Source organism: Aotus nancymaae, unplaced genomic scaffold (genome assembly GCF_030222135.1).
Source record: "Aotus nancymaae isolate 86718 unplaced genomic scaffold, 86718_ANA_hifiasm-v0.15.2.pri h1tg000029l, whole genome shotgun sequence".
Taxonomy (NCBI): domain Eukaryota; kingdom Metazoa; phylum Chordata; class Mammalia; order Primates; family Aotidae; genus Aotus; species Aotus nancymaae.
Genome location: NW_026988442.1, coordinates 81432133 through 81458533, shown reverse-complemented (window position 1 = coordinate 81458533; position 26401 = coordinate 81432133). Strand labels below are relative to the sequence as shown.

The 26401-nt window shown below is 34.1% G+C and overlaps 1 protein-coding gene across 3 annotated transcripts in view; it reads right to left on the bottom strand.

Moving 5' to 3' along the window:
• DPP10 (dipeptidyl peptidase like 10) overlaps positions 1-26401 on the bottom strand; it is a 1408189-nt gene that overhangs the window by 101005 nt on the left and 1280783 nt on the right. For all 3 annotated transcript variants that reach the window (XM_064382830.1, XM_064382829.1, XM_064382831.1), the window contains exon 8: positions 412-532. In XM_064382830.1, coding sequence (XP_064238900.1) covers positions 412-532 — 121 coding nt within the window. The remainder of the gene's footprint in view (positions 1-411; positions 533-26401) is intronic.

The window sequence follows — 26401 nt, the reverse complement described above, 5'->3', positions numbered from 1 at the left end:
AAATGTGACAGAATGTCCCTAATGAAAATGACTAAAATCAGGTGGCTTTTTATGCATTTTTCTAGAAATAAAGGTTTCTGTTTCTTCTTTTCCGAAGTCAGAAAAAATTCAGCATCTAATTCCAGAGTGACATAAGGTAACCATTTACTTTCATTAGTTGTCCTCACAAATAATATTTATCTAGCCTATATATACATATATACACCAAAAGTGGAATCATATAAATAGATGTAAATCACAACCACACAAAATATAAGCACATGCAAAGATATGAAAGCATGAGAGCAATTTTGAGAGGAAATGAGAAGAAATCATTCTGTAAGTATTGCTCTAGAATGAGTAGATTTTTTGGTAGATTCTGTATAATAATATGTCATTTGTTTCTTTTGAAACTAAATCTGATCAACTCACCTTCATATAACCAGTCAGCAATCCCATTAAAAATTATTTCTTCTTTTCCAGAAGATGTCAGTCGCAATGAACTGCTCTTTATATCAGGTTGATAGTAGATATTATTTTCAAAAATATAAATCTGGATCAGGAAACATGTGAAACAAACAAAAACCCAACATGTTAGGATGCCTTTTAAAACTTTGATGTGTTACAGAATGATCACTGAATAGCCACGTTGTATTCTTTACTTGCTTCAAGTTGTTTTAAGACATATACTTTTATTGCTTTCAATTATTAATGGCTTTTGCTGTTTTACTGTGTTAATATCAAGTTGTTATTTGGAAATTCCATGGCACTTGGTATTGATGCTTTTAAATCCATATTTTCAGCAACAATATTTCAACTATTTAATAATATCTCTCCATACCAAAAAATTGGTTTAGATTTGAGATGACGTTTTGCATACTCAAGAGACTGATAACTGTAACTATATGCCATTTTAGTAACAGCCAACTGACTGAAGAGCTTCAATTTGGGGCCTTTACTTTTATAAAAATGCATTTAGTGATCAATAAAATAATCACTAGATAATCTCTGATTTTATCCAGTTCAATTCACAGATTCACTGATGGTAGAAGCAATAATAAAATTCCTTTGAATTGATAAGTGGAATATAGCTTCCAGTGCACCAATCCTGGCAACTCTTTTGTAAATAGCACAGCAATAATAATAACTTTGTAACTGCGAGTTCCAGAAAGAGTTTTAATTTGAACATATCACACTGTCTGCCAAAATAATATCAACAACAACAGCCCCAATAATAGGAACAACAGTGCAAACTAACGTCAGGATGTGCCTATGATATAGCTAATTCAGGATAAAATTATTTATAATTCACTTTACAATGTCTTTAATGCCAAACATTTGAAACTACTGACCCATGTGGTATTATAACCTTCCACAGAACCATGTTTCTGTGGTTAGGGGAAGCAGAACATTGTCCAGGGCAAGCCAAATTGCTGTTTAGATCAAACATTCTACTAAGAAGGTGAAAGATGGCTTAGGGCCCATGTATCCTAGCATGCTATAGAATCAATAGATGATAGTAAATAGAGAAAACACAAGAACTTCCAAAACAATTGCCTGAATCATTATGAGGCTTTAGATTTTAAATCTTGGTGTGCAGTGACAAAAACAATTTTAATATCAAGAACATTTCATGGATATTCTATTTTGATTCTGGTAACTCAACAAGCATTTACAGGTGGATGATTTAATTATTAATTCCACCACTACGACAGGGTCATTTTTAAATCACAGGTGAGAATATCAATATCAGAATAAGAATTGGAAAATAAATAAAAATAATGAAAGGAGGGTACTGCAAGTTGCTTAAAAGCATGGGCTTTATAGCCAGGTGGCTTAAATTTAAAATCCTAATGACCTTGATAGCGTTCTTAACCTTTCTAAATCTCAGTCCTCTACTTTATAAAATGTGAATAAGACTCACATGTACCTTACAGATCTGTGGTCAAGAATAAATGAGGTGATGAATGCAGAATAAATAACACATGGGGCTATTACTAAAAGCAGGGTGGACTGCACGCAAGATAACCTGGTTCAAAATGTTAAGGGTTTTGGAGGCAACAAACTAAGTCAAAATGAAACCTCAACAGCCCTAGCTGATGTGTAAATTATCCCAACGTTTTGGTGAGTAGAGTGCACATTATATTAGTTAAATATGTATTAGTAGTAGCAGCACAACAGTAGCAGCTATAGTGGTAGTGGAGGAGGAGAGGTATTAACAAAGGATATTTATTGCTTTCGCTTCAGTCAGAAAGTTTTCAGGTGAGACAATGAAATAGGATATAAGCTTATTACTGAAATTATGGGGATCACACTTAGACAACAGTTTGGAATTACCTCTCAGGGTCCCTAACACTGGATAGAAGTTGGATTTAATGTCTTTCAGGATCCCTGATAACTGAGAAAAAAGATCAACTTTGTTCTAGCCAAATAAGGCATAAGCTTTACACCTTTTGTATACTATATCCTTTTGCTTTTCACAGACAGTATATAATGCAGGTGCACAACGTTTTCCTTACTTGGAGGAAATTCATTTCCTGTACCTGAACCTTCTAGTAGGACTTGTGAGTAGTAACAGCACAGATCATGTACACCTGGACTACTCAGCACACATTACTGTTAACAGGAGTGGAGGTTACCTCACCCAAAGTAATACGATTCTAACTTCTCAGCTTTCTGAAGAGAACAAAATCTAAGTCAAAATAATTAATAAAACCTCCACAACTTCAACAGATGTAAAAATTATCTAAAACTATTGACCAGTAATTACATTTATATTTGAAGAGCAGATTGGATGATATTCAGAATCCATGTGAAACTGACATCTGCTTCAATGTAGAAGAACAAGCAATATGGAATCAGAATTTTAATGTCATGTCACTGAAAGCTGTAATACCAGAGAATGTCCACAAGATATTTTCTTCAGTGGATAAAAAATAAGTAGTTGTCTTCATGAAAATGTGCATTTTTAATACCCTAATCCCTTTTCAATTATCAAGTTTTAACCTTGAGTTGTATTTGTTTCAAATAATAATTGAAAACTCTAACCGCTACCTTAACAATTTGAGAGCTGCAAGTATTCCCAAGTACTATCTGGGCACTCTGATGGAATTAAACTGGATCTAAACGACAATCATCAAGGGCTGCGCTTACATTCAAATCACATTGAAAATATGACACACACTAATGCCATTTATCCTAATGTCATTGATTAAACTGTCATAATATTTTATACCATTAATCATTTTCTTCAGTGAGCCACCTGATACGGTTTAGATCTATGTCCCTGCAAAATCTCATTTTGAGATGTAATCCCTGGAGTTGGGGATGAGGCCTGGTGGGAGGTGTTTAGGTCAAGGGCATGCATCTCTCACAGCTGGGTGCTGTCCTCACTGAGTGGATCCCCGTGAGATCTGGCTGTCCAAAAAGTGTGTGGCACCCTGCCACCCCACTCTCTCTTACTTCTTCTCTAGCCATGTGATATGCCTGCTCCTGCTTCACCTTCTGCCATGAGTAAACAGCCATGAGGCCTCCCGAGACGATGAGCAGATGTGTATGCCATGCATGCACAACCTGCAGAACCTTAAACCAATTAGACCTCTTTTCTTTATAAACTACCCAGTCTCAGGTATTTCTCTACAGCAATGCAAGAACAAACACACCACCGCAAACTTTAGAACAAATAAAAAGGAAAAGCTATTTGACCAGTTAACTTTTCAATTTGCAGAGCCAGCCAAATTCCCAGTTTTCCAAAATCAATGGTCTTACTCTACACATAAAATAATTCAAAATGGGTAAACTCACCAAAAACTAAAGAGAAGAACAATTGAAATACTATGTGCTGTACTATGCCAGGTTAGGAAATATGTAATAAATGTTCCAGGGGATATTTGAATCAATGTGATGGTCAATGTTGCTCATTAACAAGTGATGGGACCCGATATACATCACTGCGGGGTAAAAGTCTTTAAGAGCCAATTTTTAATTTGCCACCTTCTCTTCTGCCACAACTACTAGCAAATGCAGCAGATGCTGGACACCCAGCAGGCTGGATTTCTAGGTAAGGAGACATTAGGCAGATTCTCTCCACACCCACAAGCAACTTGTGATGAATATGTGGCAAGAAGTGAACATTTGATATTAAAGGTTATTAGGATCTTGAGGTTGAGTGCAATTACGATGTAAATTAGCTTACCATGAGTGATTCAACCTGTGACAATAGCTGACACAAACTTATAATAGCTGCACTCACAAAATTGTAGCCATCTTGAAAGAAAATAAAAACACAAAATAAAAGAAACATAATTAAATATTATAGCTGTTTTAGCTGAAATATTGCTGAAAAGCTATTCCACCTTCACTGATTTGAGCAATTTTCACGACAATTTAAAATTAGAAAATAGTGAATCATTCAAAAATCTCCATGCATAATAGTGGTTTGGAAACATCTGTAAAGTTACAGTGGAGTTGGGATAGTATTTGGGTTCATTCTACTATGCCTTGCTTTCTGGGAAATAAAAATGTAATTAAGAAAGTATCCCAGATAATACCTATTGCTGGCAGAGATGCAATGAAAACTGTCCTTTTCTAATTTAATTTTAAAAATGTAATGAGTTATAGCCATGTGGGAATATAATATGGCAATTTTCCATGTCACCAGCAACCCTAAACCTGGGATCTTGCTGAGTAGAAAAACGAAGCAAACCAGCAACAACAAAATATACCAACCTGAAGAGAACAAAGAGCAGTGATATTTATTTCAGCCAAAAAGAAGAGTCAAAGCGAAAACTAATAATTGTCAAAGAGTCAAAGTGAAAAATGCATCATAACTGAATGCCTGCATGGATTACTGTTCATTCACACCACATAATAACATTCAGGACTTGAAGAGAATAAACATGTGCTTGGAAAAGAATAAAGTTGACTTGGAAAAATTTCATTGAGATATTGTCAAGTGACAAAAGCAAGACAGAAAAACAAAGAAAAACAAAAACAACAAAAAAGAATTCAACGTGAGCCCACTTCTGTACACCAGACAATGACAATACTAACATAAACAGACCATCAGTCATCTCACCAACACAAACACACTGGATGTTGTCTGCTTGTAGTCAGCCCCACTCCTGCCCCTGTATAGTTTTTTATTACTGGGGCTAGTTAGAAGCCTGAAATTTACATTTCTAAGACTTCTTTGCAAAGTAGTCTTCTCAACTTCTTTGGTAGTTGGCTTCTAGTTACTTTCTGTAAATAAAAGAGAGAGAGCTACCACTCAGAAACTAGAAACATCTGGCAGTGGTTCTGGCACACCAGCTTTGGCAATAGTACCTCAGTGGCAGTGGTGAGCGGGGTGTAAGTTCCCAGGTCCTGCCTTGATAATGGCAATATGTGTTTATACGTTCTGCATATCACCACTTTGGTCGTCCAGCCATTACAACATTGTTTGTAAGAATTATCTGCATTAAATCTATTCTATCTGAACCACTATAGTAACATCTGTTTTCCCATTTGGAAACTCTTACTGAAACGGTACAAAAATGCATGAATATAATTGATTGTACAGTATAGCCATGCACTGTATTGCAATGTTTTGGTTAATAACAGACCACGTACATGAGGGTGGTCCATGAGATTATAATACTCTATTTTTGCTGTACCTTTTCTATGTTTCTATGTGTTTGATACACAGATATATACCATTGTGTTACAGTTACTCACAATATTCAGTACAGTAACATGCTTTACAGTTTTGTAGCTTAGGACCAATAAGCTGTACCATATAGCCTATTTGTAGCAGGCTAAACAAAATAGGTGGTATAGGTATACCTATGATGTTCACACAATGACAAAACTGCCTAACAACAAATTTCTTAGAACATATCCCCAGCACTAAGTGACACATGATTGTATTTTACAAATATATAATAGCATGGGAAGACTATGGAAGTTTGCTTTTTAATATGGGTGGATGTACAATGGGGTAGAGAAGTGGGAAGCAGGTAGTAAAACAGAGAAGACTAGGAAAATATAGTAGAGACTTAAAAAAAATGGTGTGTGTGATAAGAACACAACATGAAATCTACCCTCTAAAATTTGTAAGCATACCATGCATTATTATTGACTATAGGTATAATGTCGTCCAGCCTATCTCTAGAGCTTACTAATCTCACTTGACTATAATGCTCTGCCTGTTGATTAGTAACTTCCCATTTTCCTTTCTCCTCAGCCCCTCGCAACCATCATTTCACTCTTAAATTCTATGTATTTAACTGTTTTCGATTCCCCATAAAAACAGAATCATGCAGTATTTGTCTTCCTGTGCCTGGCTTATTTCACTTAGCAAAATGTCTTCAAGGTTCATCTGTGCTGTTGCATGCTGCACAATTTCCTTCTTTTCAAAGGCTGCATAGCATTCCATTGCATATACATAGTACGTTATCCATTTATCTGTTGAGGGACATTGAGACTGTTTCTACATCCTGGCTATCATGAATAGTGCTACAATGACCATCGGAGTGTTGATAACTCTTTGAGATTCCCATTTCAATTATTTTGAATAAATACCCAGAAATGGCACTGCTAGATCATAAGGTAGTTTTATTTTTAATTTGTTGAGGAACAGTCATGCTGTTTTCACACAGTACCTGCATTATTTTGTATACTGAAAAGTGTACAAGAGTTCCAATTTCTCCACATTCTTACCAACACTTTTTTTGATAATAGCTCTTTTGACAGGTGTGAAGTGATATCTCATTGTGGTTTTGATTTCTTTGATGATTAGTCACTATACTTGTTGTCACTTATTGTTGTCCATGACTTGTACAAGTTTATTTATGTAAATTATATGTGTTTACTTATGGATAAAGTACCAACATTAATTTTAGTAATAATATACATATGATGATATGGTTGCTTAAAAGTTAAGTTTGTACCAAGCCATAGGGCAGCTTGAATGCTAGATCACATAGTTTGAACCTACTTTTTTCAGTTATTGACAAATTTAAATTTGTTATGAGCCATGAGTGTTTAATCAGCTTTAGGAAAATATTTGGGAAAATAATTGGTGATAGTTACAGAATAGGAGATAGACATGGGAGACTGCTGGCTGAAGAATGGTTCAGACATTCTGCCCAATAGGAATTTAAATTGGCAAAATGGAGTCATGATTCCTAACATATTTCTTTAATGTATGTGTCTAAAATGTTTGTGAATTACAATGTCAATGTTTTAGTATCTCCCACTTGAATCCTTCTAAGCTTCACCTTCTAGAGTCAATCACTGCAGCTCTTTTAAGCACTGATTGCAAGTCCTTCAAAGCATATGAAGTTCTCACCTTCTTTACTGCCTAATAGAACTTGAACATTCCAGAAACCATATCCTCAGCTCCTTCTGGCTCCCGGCCCACCACCCACATTCCAGCCTTACCATATCCCCTGGCAAAACACTGGCTTCAAAATTTATCTGGAACATTAGTCCTTTTGCTTTACGAATTAAAATTTTTAATTTTTTAGTCATGCCAGTTTATCAATTTCTTTAAGAACATATTTTAGAATAAAGTAAATATTTGTCTTTAAATTTGATGCAATATTGTTTTGGAAATAAATGAGACATATGGAAATTCTTCAGTGATATAGAATCACTATTAGGGTTCTATTTCATATAGGAACCTCCAAAACGCTATATTATATTTCAATAAACAAAAAAGTATCATCATATAGATCATATTAAAACATGTAACTATGTATACAGTTATTTTTCGTCAGAGAAAGACACTGTAAGAATAAGATGCCTTGAATTCCATCATGTATATAAGTTGTTGTAAAAACCTTTAAATTTGCTTCAATAAAAATCTTTGAAATACTTAAGACATTTTTTAAATGTATCCATTCCCATTGAATATTGAAGAAAAGTTTCCTCCTCTAAGCAATATGCTATATTTTAGTCTAGAATCCATTTGGAGAAATTATTCTTTAAAATTTTGAAGAATAAAGTGATAAATGAAAAGTGCTTGTTTTGATTTATATCACTTAGTTTCTTTTGGCAGTATGAGTGAATATAAGCAAATGCACACACACAAAATATTTTGGTATTATAATTAGAATGGCTAAAATAAAAAAGAGCTGCTAATAGTGTTGTCAAGGATGTGAAGCAATTGGAACTCTCATGCACTGCTGATGGGAGAATAAATTGGCACAATCACTTTGTAAATTCTTTTAACAGTTTTTACCAAAGCAGAGCATGGGTCTGACTCAGCAACTCCAGTCTGAGATATATACCTAACAGAAACATATATGGGTAGGTAGATAGATTTCTGTATCTGTGCTTTCTGTATCAAAAGACACAAACAACAATGTTCTTAGTAATGCTATTTATAAGAGCCAATAATGATGTTACAAATCAGGATAATGATTACTCTTGTGGGTAAATAGTAAGTGGTAGATGTCAGAATAGTGGTTTTTCTATGGTGTGAACAACGTTCTGTTTCTGCTCTGGGCACCATGTACGTGGAAGTGTTCACAAAGATCACCTCTATACATTTTCTTGCATGCATGATAATATAAACTTAAAGCAAATGGAAAAATGTTATATAAAATATATATTAGTATTTATACTCTATTAAGAATATTACCATAAAGACTTTTATCAAAATTTACTAAAAGCCACAATGCAGCATTCAACTTTGCTTTTTATAAAATTCTGTTTCCTTAATTTGTCAGTATGCAATAAATTCTGTGTGTCCATTTATATAATGCAAAGCAAAGCTATGAGCACAAGTTAAACAGTTTGATTACCTCTGACATTTTGGCCTTAAATAAATCTCTCTGTTGGTTATAAAGTATTGCTTTCATTTCTCTACAGGATCATCTTTGAGACATAGAACAACTCATTCAAATCATTCATGTCACCTTTGCATCAGTACCTGACATTCTAGAAATAGAATCACTATCAGGAAACCCTTATATCCCTTGACATTTGCAATTATTCATATCAGCAAAGCCTTTCAAAGAGTTCTTATTTCTTAAAACCTTTAGAGCACATTATGCATTTTCAAAGAAATGAAATATGTCCCTTTGTCTTAAATTCATAATTATGTAAGTCACTTCCCAGTCCTAAAGCCTTATCTTTTAATCCATGCTTTTTAGGAGACAAATGGATACCAGACAAAAGTTAGCATAAAGACCAACTCCAATAAATGGAATATAAGGAATATAATAACAGACTTTCTCTTGGCTATGTCAGTTGATAAAACTTATTTAGCATAAGAGAAGACCTTGTGATGAATAAATCATTTTGGTAATCGAAAATATTAAGAAAAATATTTACAGGCCCTAAGAAATAAACTGGAACCCACAGGAGACAAACAGTTATCAATATTACAACTGTTATTTAAAAATCCCTTATGTATTGATTTAGGTGGGTTAAAGTGCTAGAAGATAGTTTTATCTAGTCATTACATATTCATTTTCTTCTCTACCCAACTTTCTCCTTTTTCACATTTCCTTTACCACTCCATTTTCATGCCTTATTTTCCTTCTTCAAGCCCATTATCATAAACCAAATATGTATCAGGACCCTCCTATGTGCCAGGCACTGTGCTAAGTCTTGGGGTTTTAAAGATTTAAAAATACAAGATCTTATGTTCTAATGTGACTTTTCATTACAACCATGTATAAATTAATAGAGATACGGAGAATAAGGAAAATAAAACCAATGGATAAGGGCATTAATTTAGGAGAAAACGTTACTGCCTAACATGAGTGAATGTAGTAGAACTCAAAGTAGAAAATAAAAAGATTTTTAGTAAAGAAAAAAATAGAAAAAAGAGATCTAACAAATGTAGAAATAGTCAATAGTGAACTAAATGACAATTATGTTTTCTGAAAGATAGGTTTTTCCATGTCTCTGTAGAAAAATGAAATTTCTATCAGAGAGACATGAGATCTCATCCTGGCAATGCCAATTGCTCTTTGTAATATTTGGGCAATCATGTTACTTCACCTCTCTGAGTCTGTTTTCTCATTTGTAAAGACGTGATAATATTTCTCATGGTGGTCTACAGGTTTAAACAAACCAAAATCAGGTCATAGATACTGGTCAGTGTACCTGTAGATAGATGTTTAATTTTTTTAATTACTGGAAGCTAGTAGTAAGTAATCTGCCACAAAAGATAAAGATATAATTTAGAAAGAATAGAACATTTTTATCCAGTTACCCTGAAAAGAAGTATACATATCTGAAGACGGCAAATTAATGACCATGCACCCATTTTCTCTGTATCAGCTACCTAGCAAACATTTTTTCCTCTTATTTGGCTACTCCACATCTGACTTCCCTTTCTACTTCGAAGAATGCTTGTATTATGTATCGATAGGAAGTACAGCCCAGTCTTCAATCATAAGAGAAAATCCAGATAAAACATCCTTAGGTTGCACACCACCCAAGACTCTGAATTTTGAGATAATAAAATTGTAATTGAAAAATTATTCCCAAGAGCAACAGCAGACCCTCAGTATCCAGCAAGGATGGTATGGTGCATGCCCATTAATGTGGCTTCCAGTTGCATCGTCCTAATCAGATTTTCCTGAACACATCCCTATGTTAAAACATGTATGGCACCTCCTAACTCCTGTTCATTTTCCAGGGCTGAGCTTCCAACTTTCTCTTTGATTCTGAGAGCTTATAGATATATATTTAATAAATTCATTTTCTCTTAAAGTAAGCCTGAGTCCATTTCTGTTGCTTACTCCCAGGCATCCTAATCAGAAGGTGGCATGCAGCAGTTTAACTTTCAAATCCTCATGGTTAAGAAAGTCCTCCACTGTCATTTATGTCGGTAGTGAGCTGAATTAACTACTCTTTCTTCCCAGGTAGTTGTCCCTCCCTCTCATTCATCCAAACATTAACAAAAGGGATGCTGCACATGCATTTCAGTGTCTGACATTAAAATAATTTGTTTTTACATTTGTATTATAACTCTTTGTATTTCTAATGGGGACTCCAAAATTATTATAAAAGATTCCATAAAGAAGAATGAGGGACACTAGAAGAAAGTCTCATATGCTTATCAATGGGTTTGTGCCTAATGCTTTTCCAGTTTATGGGCATGCTGATAAGAAAACAAATTGAAAAATGCAGAAGGTGGAACCAGGCTTGGTTATCTCCCATGCACATTTTTCCCACAGCTCTTGACTTTTTATACTATTTCATGAAATTTCAAGGCATCCTTGGCCACAAATGAAGAAATATAGTTTTGGGTTTGTTTTTTCCTTGTTTGCAATACAGAAACATCCAAACATTTTTTACTATGTTCTTCAAACACAATTTATACCAGTGAAATAAACAGAGAAAAGCAAAGTCGGTTCCAAAATGCCCATGTTCAGATTTAATTTATTCCAGTTAGTGTCCTTGTGAACATAAATTTAATTGAACCAATGATGACTGAGGATGAGAATCACGTAAATTCAAGCATAACTTAGGATCCAGAATAAAAAGCAGTTAAAGTATTTCTCTATGTCTTTTTCTCCTTATGAGATTCTATAGAATTGGCTATCCCTTGCACGTCAGTTAATCTGTCTGTTTAATGGGATACAATTGCATACTATCTATGATGTATACATGACTACAACACAATATGCCCTAACGACTTTTAATTTAGGGGTAAAAAGCGTGTCAAAAGGTGTCCAACAGAGTAATTCCTAATTCTCAGTAATTCATTTTGGGATGTTTGCAATGAATTATTCCCTGTTGTTCCTCCCTTTAGTTTTAATTGAATTTTCCAATATAACAAAAGAGAAGCTTTCTGCCAGCGTTTTCATTGATACTGTCCAATTCAATGACAACAACAATACTGTATTACTACACATTCCACAAAGAAAAAAAAACCAAACTCTTTAGGCTGAAATTACCAGCAAAGTATACAGTTTGGAATAGATCTCTTTTTTTTTTTTTTTTTTTTTTCCAGACAGAGTCTCACCCTGTTGCCCAGGCTGGAGTGCAATGGTGCAATCTTGGCTCACTGTAACTGCCACATCCTGGTTCAAGTGATTCTCCTGCCTCAGCCTCCCTAGTAGCTGGGATTACAGGTGCCCCCCCACCACCATGCCCAGCTAATTTTTGTATTTTTAGTAGAGACAGGGTTTCACCATGTTGGTCAGGCTGGTCTCGAACTCCTGACCTCGTGATCCACCAACTCAACCTCCCAAAGTGCTGGGATTACACGTGTGAGCCACCGTGTCTAGCCATAGGACAGATTTCTTAATCCATCTATAAGGGAGCTTCTGCCTTAGTGAACTACATTCACTTGCCATTGCATAAATACGGATTAATGTCTGTATTTGTATTATTTGTTTCTTCATTGGAGAAGACATTGATACACAAAACAGAAAAGTTACCTTGGTCGGAACAACTCGGTAGACTTCCTGGAAAAATAGCACTATGATGTTAATGCCAATTGATATTGTAAGTTTCATATCATTTAAAGAAACGGGTAAATATATATTGGTTATATGGGAGAAACACTTTAAAAATGTATTAATAAAGAAAATGTAAAGATAAAAGAAAAAGGGCCGGGCGCGGTGGCTCACGCCTGTAATCCCAGCAGTTTGGAAGGCCGAGGTGGGTGGATCATGAGGTCAAGAGATCGAGACCATCCTGGTCAACATGGTGAAACCCCGTCTCTACTAAAAATACAAAAAATTAGCTGCGCATGGTGGCACATGCCTGTAAACCCAGCTACTCAGGAGGCTGAGGCAGGAGAATTGCCTGAACCCATTGGGCGGAGGTTGAGGTGAGCCGAGATCGCGCCATTGCACTCCAGCCTGGGTAACAAGAGCGAAACTCCATCTCAAAAAAAAAAAAAAAAAAAGATAAAAGAAAAAATAAGTGTACAAGTGTACAGTTGTGGGGGTATGCACAGAGATGTGATGATTACATAGTTCATTCATTCCTATACAGTTTCACTGCAGTCCTAATGTGTCTATGAAACAATAGCAACTAAGTTACATCCCCTATTGCTGAAGTATTCACAGTTTAAAATAAGAACGATAAGGAAAGAGTTAGAAAATTTACAAAATATGGTTTGTCTATAATATAGTGAAGCACAAAGTGTTACTGGAATCTGAGGGGAGGTTATGAGACAGTCTGAATCTGCTAGAGACAGGAGGGTCAAAAAAAGTCTTCAGATGAGCCATGGTATTTTAGCTGGGCCAACAAGTTCCAGTAGATTTTTCTAAGCAGAGAAAGGGCTATTCCAAGTAGAGGCAATAGTATGAGAAAAGGCAGATCGGGATGATACATGTTGAAAATACAATGTATAGAAAGAGCCCAAAGGAAAGAAAGACAAATGCTAAGGCAAAGACATGTGGGCTAGAGCAGGAGTGGGGTCAGGATAGAAATGTAAAAGAAGTATTTGAGAACAAGAGACATGCAGAGAAAATGCACAGAGATAAGAGGGAGACACTTTCTTAAAAACTGTTCACTGTTTACTTTGAATAATCATTCTGATCAGTTCCACCTAAAAACTGGCTAGAACAGTATTGGTCCAATTTTGGAGATACAATGATGGATAAAGAGTCAAGACATTTACAAATCATGATCCTAAAATCTTTCATTTTTAATTAATCTGGAAATTATTTTCTTTGCACTCAACTCTAGTGGAAAAGCAGTAAGTGAAAGGGATAGCAATAATGCCAACAATACTGTAATACAACAATTAAGGTAAAAGGATAGCTCAAACCAAACTCACCTCACCCTTACTATTCTGCCTAGCAAATCCGAACTACAAGTCAGTCCACAGCCAAATCAAATCACTTACCCGTGCTTCAAACACTGCTTGCACTGATAGCCTCTTGATGTCTTCTAGCAAATCTCACTAACCTTCCCTTATCTCCTACCATTAATCTAGTAGGAGAACTCTTTGTGACTATGGCTTCATTCTCCTGATCAAACATCAATATTATGCTTATAGGACTTAATATACTAATTACAGGCCTTTACTCCCTATATATGCTAATCATGACATAAGGGACAGTTGCATATTACATTAACAGCATTAAACTTCCTTTACTATCCATATGAGTCTCCTATATTAATATAGTAAATAAAACAACATGCCCTCAGCTAAAATGGACTGTTTTTCACATCAGTCTTTGGTGGAAGGTAGGTGGGGTTCTGTATCATACTTTAATGTCAGAATAGACTGAAATAAATAGAAGCAGAAAAGCAGACGTTTAGAGCTGGACTTTACAGGAAAGTCCAAATTCGGTCTTCAGTGATGACTTGGCATCATAATCCTTGAAAAGATTTAACATGATTGAGGAGAAAATGAACAGCGGGCTTCTGGGGCAGATGTCACCAGTGCATAAACATTCTGGCTTTATCAATGATAAGAAGAGATGAAAAGAGATGATGGTTTGACATGAACTAAATTTCATAAAAGTCTGTCTGAAGAGACTTTTGAAATTCCTGAGAATGTAAAACTAATTCAAAGAGGAAAAAAAGGAGGAGGAAGACAAAAAGGAGGAAAATGACAACTGAGGAAGTATACCCAGATATTATTTGCTCAGTCTCTCAGACTGCATGGGGTGCAAGTCTCCTGTCCAGAATCCTTCATTACATACTTCAAGAAATATGATGCTTTGTAATAGCATTTATTCTAGAAGAAGGAGCTTCAATGAATCCCATCATCACACAACTAAGTCGTCCTGACACTAGGTTTAGTGATCTGCTTCCTCACACAGACCACATCACATAAATCTTTCATGCCATGTATTCCTGTTCACATCAATCATCCCCAGATTGTGAGCCCTATTGCCACTAAAAATTGATCCTCCATCAATTTATCATTCCCATAATAATGTTCTATAATCCTTGGCCTTTTATCCACTCAGCATTCCAAAACCTTTAACTCTACATTCTAAAATTCTCACTCTATAACCAACCAACTTACCTGTACTCTCAATTCCATCTCTCCTGAGTGTTCCTTCTCCTCCTTTACAATAACTGATGTCTAGGTCTTCCTTGAGGACTCCATTTCCCAGCTGCCCTCTCTCATGACTACTGCTTATCAACTCACATCTCAGGACGCTCATTGCTACCTACTGCTTTTTGTTTTATATCAAAATGTTTCTACTTCATTATAAAAAAAATTAGTCTCATATGAGGTTCATTCCAATCAGATTTACTACTTTTTGGCTCTTCACTGTAGAAGAGTGATTTTCTAAAACACCAGTTCTAATAAGCATCATATCCAAAAAATTTGTTTTCATGGTCTAGAGTGGTGTTCAAAACACTAAGGTACATAGGCAAAATCTAGTCTGTCCTTTTTGTACAGCATGCAAACTAAAAATGGTTTTTGCAGACCAACATTTGCAATGGATTTGATGACAGAGAATACTTACATGCAACCAGCAAAAAAAAAAAAAAAAAAAAAATCAGCTTTTCTCATTTGAAGATTTGTATTACATAACATTGTACTTATTATTTCATTTTGAATAACCACAATAAAAATTTTTAGCAGTTTGACTCTATTATGTTGTATAAGCACCTATATAATATCTTTGGTTTTGTCTCTTGTCTTACAAAGCCAAATATATTCTCTATGTGGTTCTTTACAGAAAATATTGCTGATACCTAGTATAGGATAAAACAACTACAAAACATTGTGTTAAATAACATTAGAAAGTTTTTTTTTTTTTTTAATTCAGGACTCTTCAAAGCTTTTTCTAATTTCATTGTAAATCTTTGAGAACTAGGATACTATACTGCATTTTCTAAATTATTGGTCCTCAACCCCCAGGCCATGGACCAGTCTGCGGCCCTTAGGAACTTAGGCTGCACAGCAGGAGGTGAACAGGTGAACCTTGGGCTTCATCTGTGTTTATAGCCATTCCCATCTCTCACATTCCTGCCTGAGCTCTGCCTCCTGTCAGATTAGTGGTGGCATTAGATACTTGTAGGAGTGCAAACTCTATTGTGAACCATGCATGTGAGGTATCTAGGTTGTATGTTCTTTATGAAATCTAATTCCTGATGATCTGTCATTTCTCCCATTACCCCCAGATGGGACTACCTAGTTGCAGGAAAACCAGCTCAGGGCTCCCACTGATTCTACATTATGGTGAGTTGTATAATTATTTCATGACATATTACAATGTTATAATCATAGTAATAAAGTGCACAGTAAATATAATGCTCTTAAATCTTCCAAAGCCATCCCTCCCCTGCCCCAGTCTATGGAAAAATTGTCTTCTACGAAACCTGTGCCTGATGCCAAAAAGGTTGAGGACTGCCGTCCTAAATGCATTAAAAAAAAAAAAAAGACCATTTTACAGGTCCAATATTCAAGGAAAACTCATAAAAATGCATTTTAAAGTACATCTTATGTAAAAATGAGATATATATGGATCATTATTTGCAACCGTAAGAACCAATTATTTTTACAGCTTTCAAATTGCATACCACTTTAACATATGGGTCAACTCTATGTCAGAAAAGTCTTAATAACAAGAACAAACTCATCTTTAAGAAGTTATTTCTGATGTCTTTATCTTCTAGGCCTCCTTACATTGCCTTGTTTCAATCAAAATCCACAAAAATCACTCTCATCCATATTATTTAACACCTATGCAACTTTCATTCTCACACCTATAAAGCATTAGCACTTCAAATCTCCATTCAAAGGACAGTCATTTCAGTGAACTCCGTCCCAGACAATCACCCTCCTCTTGAATAAATCCATCCTGACTACAACTGCTAGAGTAATATTAAACTCCATTTTATGATGCTTAAGAATCCAGAGTGACTCTCAATTTATAATCTCTGCTAATACATAGCCACTGTAGCATTCCAGGTCAACCAAGCCAACTCCGTCCTTTATGTGTACCTCATTTTCCTCATGTTTAATTTTTCTAACAGTACTTATCAAATTGTCCCTAACAGTCTTTGCAAGTCACTTTTTTCTTTTGTAAGGTCTCCATTTCTGTTCTGCAAATTGATGTATACAACTTTCAAATCTGAAATTAAGAATCTGTGGTTCCAAGACAGCAAATCCACTATTTATTCCCCTCACCCCTTAAAAAAAGGTACTCACCTAGTTATATGCATGTTATTGTGCTATACGCATTGCAGTTTTGCCCAAAGTGTTTCTTAGCACCTCATGCTTCCAGATTTTAAATACCTCAGCAGTTCTTTCATGTTTTTCCAACTGAATTCTCCGGAGTGACTAACACATTACAGATTCTAAAAGCAAACTTCTTATTCTCTAAAAACTCAAGTGCCTGTTGTTTCTTCATGGAAATATTTTCCACATTTTATTAACTAAATTATTGAAGGTTATGACCTTTGGGAGTAACACATGCTACCAACAAAACAGGATTACTTAAAAAATGTTCTATTAACTACATGATTAAAACTGGATTAGCTACCAAGAGAATACATCTTAGGTTTTAGGAATAAGAATAAAATGAAACAAAATTTCAAAAGCTTATAATGTTCTAGAAAAAAGTTGAAAGAATTTTAGGTCATTAATCATTTTGAAGGCATTTTATAGTGACTTGTTTTAACTTCTCAAATGTATTTGGAATCAAAATGTTAGAAAAAATATAAACATTGTTTATGAATGCATGACGCTATTATTGTTTGATGAAAATTAACTACCTCATTTACCACATACCCTTAAATTCTAAAACTATTTATGGGGCAATCTGAGTTTTATCGTTAACTAACAACTGGAAATGCCTTGTGTACATTATTTTTATTTATTTATTTATTTATGTTTTTTGACATGGAGTTTCACTCTTGTTGTCCAGGCTGGAGTGCAGTGGCAGGATCCTGGATGTAAATTATTATTAAGGAACATAATAATCTCATGTGAAATACAGAAATGTTACAAACGTACAATTTCCTCACTCCCTCACCATTTTTATCATTATAGTTGTCACACAACATACATACACACATACCCCCTTCCTGTCATTTTTGCTTTTAATGGTGATATGTTTTATACAGAAATCAAAAGGAAATTTAGTGGTTTATCTTTACTCATATACTTAATATTTCCAATGTTCTTTTTTCATTCCTGAAGATGAGTTCCCCTAAGATATTACTCTTTTTCACTGAAGAGCATTTTCTTTTGTAGTGTGGGTCCCTTATTTTTCTTCAATCAGACATTATCTTCATTTCACTTTGATTCTCCATGGTTTTTAATGAGAAGTCCTTAAGCATTCTAATGTTGGTCTCTGTTATATGTTGTAGTGCTTCTCTGTTCAATGCAACATTTTCTCTTTATCTTTAGTTTTCAACAGTTTCACTAATATGTACTATAAGTGATTATCCTTGAATATATTGTGTTTGGAGTTCACTGAGCCCATTGAATATGTAAGTTTATAATTTTTATTGCATGAAATTTCTATCAATTTTTCAGATATTTTTCCTGCCCTCTTCTTTATTTTCTGTCCTCTTCTTCTGAGATTCCAGTCACCATCTGTTAGAGATTTTGCAGTTTTCCTACAGGTCCCTAAGGTTCTGGTTGTTTTTTTATTTTCTTCTTTGTAAACTTCTCAATTTTTTCAGATTGACTGTTGTATACTGATCTGTGTGTCACAGACTCTGTTCTCTCTCATTTCATTCTGCTCTTTATCCCATCCAATTTCTATTTTAAATATTGTTTTGAAATTTTAAAAGTGTTCATTTTCTTTTAATATTCTTTGTGTATCTGTCTATGAAAGATAGGATATATAAGATACATAAATATATCAATAGATTTAAGATAGGTATATTTGTATGCTGATATATCCTATCTTTTTATTCCTTATGCATTTATTTTTATGATGGTCAGGAAATACAGCTAGACTAGCAGCTTTAAAGAGTTCATCTGAAAATTCTGTCATTTATACTTGAATTTCAGTCAAACACTTGGCTGAGTTCATGCATACTGCTGGTTACCCCTCCTCTGACTCTCTCAGGGATCTTCCTCATTCTCTGGCAGTCATAGCTACTCAAGGCCTCTTTCTCTTGCTCCTGCCTAAAACACAGTGGGATTTCCTATAGGAGAGGAGATTCAGCTCCCTTTATACTCACACTCTGCCTCAACCACAGTTGCCCTTAGGCTAAAACTCAAAACAGAACTAACAAAATGGAGGTATTCCTATTCTGCCAGCTGCTTTCCTATAAATTTCACTCCCTTCAAAAAACTGCCTGGTTTTGTTCAGGCTTGAGTTGTCAGGTAGCTTTTTTTGTTTTTGTTTGTTTTAAGGTTTTATTACTGTTTGTAGCTAAATTTGCCTGAAGATTAATGTGTAAGGAATTGCTCTTCCAAATCGGGAAAACAATTTATTCAACTTTAGTCAAAGTTCTTTTCACTGAGGATTGCTCTGAAGTAAAAGGTTATTTTCCAGTACATTCGTCATCATATCCAGGTGTAGTATTTTTATTTTTCCTTTTCAAGAAGAATTAATGGCAAGTAAATTATATAATTTTAAAAGGTGAAGGTAGTTTATTTCTAGTTCTAATTCTAGTTCAAAGAATAAGTCTAAATACCTGAATTATTAGTATGTATATAAATTTCATTATGCTTTCAGGGACAGGTTTTTATGTGAGAGATATAAAATTTGCTAGCAGATGGTGAAAATTTTCCCCCAAAAAAAGCTCTTTTGGAAGATACTGAATTTGGGTAACATAAGGGAAATCAAAAAAGTTAGTAGACAAGCTTTGTTTTTCTTTTTTATATATATATATAAAATTGCACTTTAGGTTCATGCAGAACATGCAGGATTGTTGCATAGGTACATAAATGGCTGCCTCCATTCTCATCACTTGTATCTGGCATTTCTCCCCATGTTATCTGTCCCCAACTCCCTACCCGCCACTGTCCCTCCCCTAGTACCCCCCAACAGACCCCAGTGTGTGATGCTCCCCTCCCTGTGTCTATGAGTTCTCACTGTTGAACACCCACCTATGAGTGAGAACATGTGATGTTGAATTTTCTGTTCTTGTGTCAGTTTGCTGAGAATGATGGTTTCCAGATTCATCCATGTCCTTACAAAGGACACTAACTCGTTTTTTATGGCTGCAAAGTATTCCATGGTGTATATGTGACACATTTTCCTTGTCTAGTCTATCATTGATGGGCATTTGGGTTGGTTCCAGGTCTTTGCTATTATAAACAGTGCCACAATGAACATACGTGTGCATGTGTCTTTATAATAGAACTATTTATAATCCTTTGGCTATATACCCAGTAATGGGATTCTGGGTCAAATGGAATTTCTATTTCTAGGTCCTTGAGGAATTGCCACACTGTCTTCCACAATGGTTGAACTAATTTACACTCCTACCAACAGTGTAAAAGTGTTCCTATTTCTCCACATCCTCTCCAGCATCTGTTGTCTCAATTTTTTAATGATCGCCACTCTAACTGGCGTGAAATGGTATCTCAATGTGGTTTTGATTTGCACTTCTCTAATGACTAGTGATGATGAACATTTTTTAATATGTTTGTTGTCCTCCACAGCCAAACTTGACAATCTTCACCCCTATATCCCAGTTTATTTCTAGGATGTAAAAAACAGTTATTAGGATAATTTTGAAAGAATTAAGAGTTTAGTACCAATTTTGAATGTAATGATCTTTATATTCCAGAGCACATCAGTAACAAACAAGACACTTAGCAGAGTCTTTTAATAGTCAACTTCAATATTATTAGCAAGTCTTTTCTATCAAGTAGATTTAAGATCCAAGGCACAGTTTTTTTTTTATTAAGCTTTAAATCTCTAGTCCTTTATGTCCTTTGTTCCTCAAATTCTAGTTCCTCTTCTAACACTTAAAATATGTAAAATAATAACATTAATGTTAAAGACCATATTACCTATTATCCTACTACTCTAAACCAATAATTACTTTTACTTTAAAATATTGCTTTGCCTATTTTGTCCCTGATTGTGTTTAAAACATATAACACAAGTAGGATCTCATGACATTGTATACGATCACTGCTCCTGACATAACACTTTAGAAAATAAGATATTTGCATCTAGATCTACATCCATATAGATGAAAATCTGCCACCTTTTTCTTTACTTTGGAAGTTCCTGATGTGCTTTAATTTTCATATGCTGTGTTAAAAGTAATCAATTTTGTATTTTAAGTTTCACCTTGTTATTCATAATTCTGGAAATATTTAAATAATATGTAGACATTTTTGTTTGGGGTGATTGTTTTTCCTATTGTAATAATAACAACATACTAACTAAAAATATGGACCTTCCTTTTATCACTGGATAGCACTGCTTTCCCACACATATAGAAGAATCATTAATTTTAAGCTTCTTAAGAAGGAACTATTTTATTATTTTATGCACCATAGTTTATTTTACTGTTCCTGTAATAATGATTTGTGTTCAGTTTTCTATCTTGTCTTTTAAATTATAAAGAATGTTGAATGAATTTTCTTGATGTATATCTTGAGGTACATGTACAATATATTTACAGGACAAAATCTACATTTGGAATCACTGAATATATAATACCATATTACATATTAGATGTATTCTTAGTCCAATAAAAAATGTGGAGAGAAAGAGAGAGCGTGTGTGTCTGTAAAATTTGTTTCTAATTTAATTTCTTTATGGTCATAGAATATAATTCTGTATGATTTCAATTATTTTATGTTTATTGCTACATGTTGTATGGCCCAGTGTGTGCACTTAAACATGTCACTTATTTTGTAATTGCTGGATATAGTGTTCTATAAAAGTCAATTATGTCAATTTGGTTGATGGTATTAATCGAAACTTTTATACCCTATTGATTTCCTATCTACTTTTCTCATGTTTTGCTGTAAGAGAAATGTTGAAATTATCAGCTAAAATTGTCAGTTTGTCAATTTCTCTGTTTCTCAAAATCTATTAAAGTGTATATTTGCTTTCAATCCTTTTCTGGTTCTGGATAATTTTTTACTCTATGTTCTTTAGAGATTATAGATTGGGCTGTAGCTGATTAATGGTATCATAAAAGTTAAACTTTCTTTTCTTATTTTCATTTCTTTTGTTGTTCTGAAGGAGGAGAGCAAGGGAAAACCCCTCTACCATACCACTTGAAAGATGTCTGAAGTTATTTCTGACATGAAGAGTCTCGACATTATTGTAGACCACAGTTCCCTTCAGGGAGTTCTCTGCATGCCATTTAATAAAATATAGCAAATCACTAAAGTACTGAATTCTGCCTAATTGGGATCTTTTAACCTCAGGGGTTATGTAATATGGTTCACATCTTGTGATAGACACTATTATAATCTTATCATTTTTCTTAAGTTTTTGTTTAGACTGCTGATCAAATGTAACTTGACATCACTCTAGGTTAACCCTGTCCAGTCAAATGTAAGAATAATAGATATGGTGTAAGAGCTTAGTTGTAATGATATAGAAAGAGTCTAATATTCAGGAACTTTCACTGATTGTCATCTACACTCCTCTTTCATTCAAATAGTTTCCTTAGCAGGAACTGTCTAAAGTATACGTGTATATTAGATTATGCATGATCCAGATTTACAGTTAAAAAATCTGCAATCCCAGGATTTTGATGGTTCTTACTTCACAATTTAATATTTAATATTACGTTATGAGCAGGATGAAACAAGATGTGCCACAGAAACTGTGATTTACATTGGAAAACAAACAGGAGAAAAAAGATAAAGTCATTACAAATACCTTATTATTTCTAAATAACTAAAATATTGCTTAAATATGAATTAAAGGAAGTTTATGGGAGTGCTCACCTGATGTGTAGGTAATTTTTACACAGCAATGCAAATTAATTTTCCTTTAAATTATACACCATAATTGCACATTTGTTCCACATACCGACACAATGGTAAAGCATTTTATTTATGTGATACTATATTTCCTGTCACATTTACATATGTAATCTAGTCATGTAAATATTTACCTAAATACATTGCAAATTTATAAGTCAAGATATTTTAAAGGTGAGGTGTTGCTTTCTGGTTCTCCCCCAACTAAACCTAAACAGACTTATCCCCTTATAGTTTACTACTATTTCTAGCCTAAATATTGAGTAAATAAATGATATGAGCTGCTTGGTATTGATTTTCCTGACCTCAAATTTCATTTGAGACCCATTAGATCTTAGGTGTGGCTAATACTACAATGTGTTAAGGGAGGTTGTTTTTATACCCTGCAACCAAAAACAGGATCATTCAATTTTATTTCAGATAAAATGAATAGGTAACCTGGTTTCAATTATTTTCACTAATGAACATGAATGAGGTAAACAACCAAAAAAAAGGTCCAAATGTATTTATATTGGAAACACTCATCATGTCAAACACTAGATATTAATAATGTAAACTGTTTGGCTTTACTCCTTAGTGGTTTTCCTTCATTACTCTACCAACTAGAAATGAGCATCATACACACTACAGTTAAATAGCTAATTTGAAATAGAATTTGACAATTGCTGGCCTCATTTCCTTATCTACTTACATTAAAGCTCTGGTATGAAGGACTCTAAGGACAAGACTTTCAGCCCAGAATGTGCTTGGCACCAACAGTAATGTGTGTGAATGTGGCAGGGTGTGTGTGTGTGTGTGCGTGCATGCATACAAACACACAAATAACACACACAAATATATTTGTGTATGTTTACCATATATTTATTGAATGTATCCTAATGAGATTTAAAATAATTACTTTTGTATTTAAAAGGACAGATATTTAATGGAATATGAGGCAAAATCTCATTGACTTTTAGTAGGAAACATGAGATTTCAAAGACTTGCTTGAAAAGTATCTTAAATACTACCTGGGAAACATTGATAAAATAGTTCACAATTTTTATTAGTAATAAAATAAGAAATTATATCCAAATTTAAAGTCTTCCAAAGACATTAAAGCACTACTCATAATTTGAAGTTTTAATAAAATTTTAAGATAAATTGCTAGTAATAGTAAAAATACAGGTGATAGATTTTCATAATTTTTGTTTGTATCTGAAGAATTACATAAACATTACGTTTTTCAACAATATAAACAATAAAGCAAATATTAGCTATTTCAGAGAAGGAGTCTCAAATGGGACAGTTTTGTAAAAAGAAAAAAAAACCTTTAGAAATACACTTCTTTAACATTTGCCTCATTTCATTTACATTAATTCGGTTTATAAGAAAACTTTTATCTTTGAATAGCAATTAAATTTTAGATCTCAGTATAAAATCTTGTTATATGGATATATAGTTAATTATCATTGCAGTTCCAGATTATAATGATGGCCTCTACACCTAGCTCCCTGCTTTCACATTCAATTGCTTATAGTCTATCACGGCCTCCTCTACAAGATCTATCTTATCATACATGACTTTTTTTTTTTCATATTATGCCATCCTCAAAACCTTCCTTGGTTTCCTGTGTTACACAGAAATAACACCAAGTCTTTCATTAATTCCTCAGTGCAAATGGCAATTTATTCAACAAATAATAAATGAGGAGAAAAAAAATATTTAGCAAATCCTGTATTCTAGCTATTGCCCTAGGTCAGTGGTAGAAGATAAAATTGTAAATAAATAGTAAAAATTATTTGTGGTAGAGGAATGCCAAAAAGCAAACTATTCACTTAACATGGAGTAAGGGTTAAGAAGAAATTATCAGAGAAGAGGAGAGAAAGTATTTAACAAAGACTTTTGAAGGAATTTTTTTTTTTTTAAATGACTAGGTCTACAAAGGGGAATGACTCAGAGACACAGAGGAGTTGGGTGTCTTTCATCTAGAAATTATAAAGAGTTTGGTTCAGGTAGAGAAAAATCTGTGCTCTGTGCTAGAGTGGCAGAAGCTCAGATGATGAACCAGTTGTCATATTAGTGACATTAATGATGCTGAGTGTCACTTCAGCGACATTTTATAACCTTGTCAGAGTCTGTTAAGTACGTGCAATTTTAACATATATCTCTGCAGATGGTGGATGAATAAGAGTGACTAGAGATGTGAGAGTGAATTTTTGAAAATAAGCTACTAAAATATCTAGGTAAAAGATGATGGGACTCTGAATTAAGTGAATTATTTGTGGGAAAGAGCAGGTAGGAACAAAATAATAGCTATTATTTATTGAGCACTTGCTATGTTAAGTGTTATACTTCTGTGATGGGTAATTATTATGTGTTAACTTGATTAGGCTATACTGCCCAGTTGTTTGGTAAAAAACTAGACTAGTCATTGCTGTGGAGGGACTGAGTTGATGTGATCAACATTTACAATGACTCCTCTTCAATTAGAAGAGTATTCTCGACAATATGGATGGTCCTTACCCAATCAGCTAAAGGCCTTAAGGGTAAAATATGAGGTTTCAAAAAAAAATGAATTCTGCTTCAAAAACTGTGCCTAACTTTCCCATCTGCCAACCTGCTGGACAGATTTAGGACTCAGCTCATTAATACTTGTCCAGCCCGCTGGCCTGCTCCACAGACTTCAAACTTGTCAGCCCTCACAGTTGCATGAGTTATTTCCTTAAAATCCTTCTCTCTCCCTATATATATATATATCCTACTGGTTCTGTTTTTCTGGAGAATTTTAAGTGATACACTTGACATGACTCAGTTAAAACTTAAACAAAACTGGAACTACTTATGACCATGTTTCATTTTTAATGTGAGTAAATGTAAGTTTATAGCCTTCAACTGTTCCTAAATCACAAAGCAAAAAGAAGAAAAGAAAAGAAACGAAAGAAAAGAAAGAATGGAATTTCTGGATCATAAGGTAACTTCATGTCTAATTGTTTGAGGAAATACTGGACTGTTATCCAAAGAAGCTGTACCATTTTACATGCCCACCAGCAGTCTATGAGGGTTGGATATGGACATATTATTTTCTATTTTTTCTTAATAGCTTTCTAATAGAAGAGAGGTAGCATTTCATTTGGTTTTGATTTGTATTCACTTACTGCTTAGTAATGCTGAGCCTCTTTTGATGAGCTTTCTGGCGATGTACATATTTTCTTTGATATCTAAGTTCACTGCCCATTTTAAAATCAGATTGTTTTCTTTTTACTAAGTTTTAGAATCCTTCTATATTAGAACTCCTGTATACTTTATTCCTGTAATATAGAATTCCTCTATATTAATCTTTTATTAGATATATGATTTTCAAATATTTTCTCCCATTCCATAGATTGCTGTTTTACTTCATTTATAACTTGATGCACAAATGTTGTAAATTTTGATAAAATCTAATTTGTCCATTTTTCTTTTATTTCCTGTGTCTTTTGTGGCATATCCAAGAAAGCACTGCAAAATGATTCATTTCATTTATTTTTTCTAATATCTTCTAACTTCTGCCTTATATTTTCTTCTAAAAGTTTTATAGTTTTAGATCTTATGTTGAGATATCTGATCCAGTCTGAGTTATGTTTAGAATGTGGTATT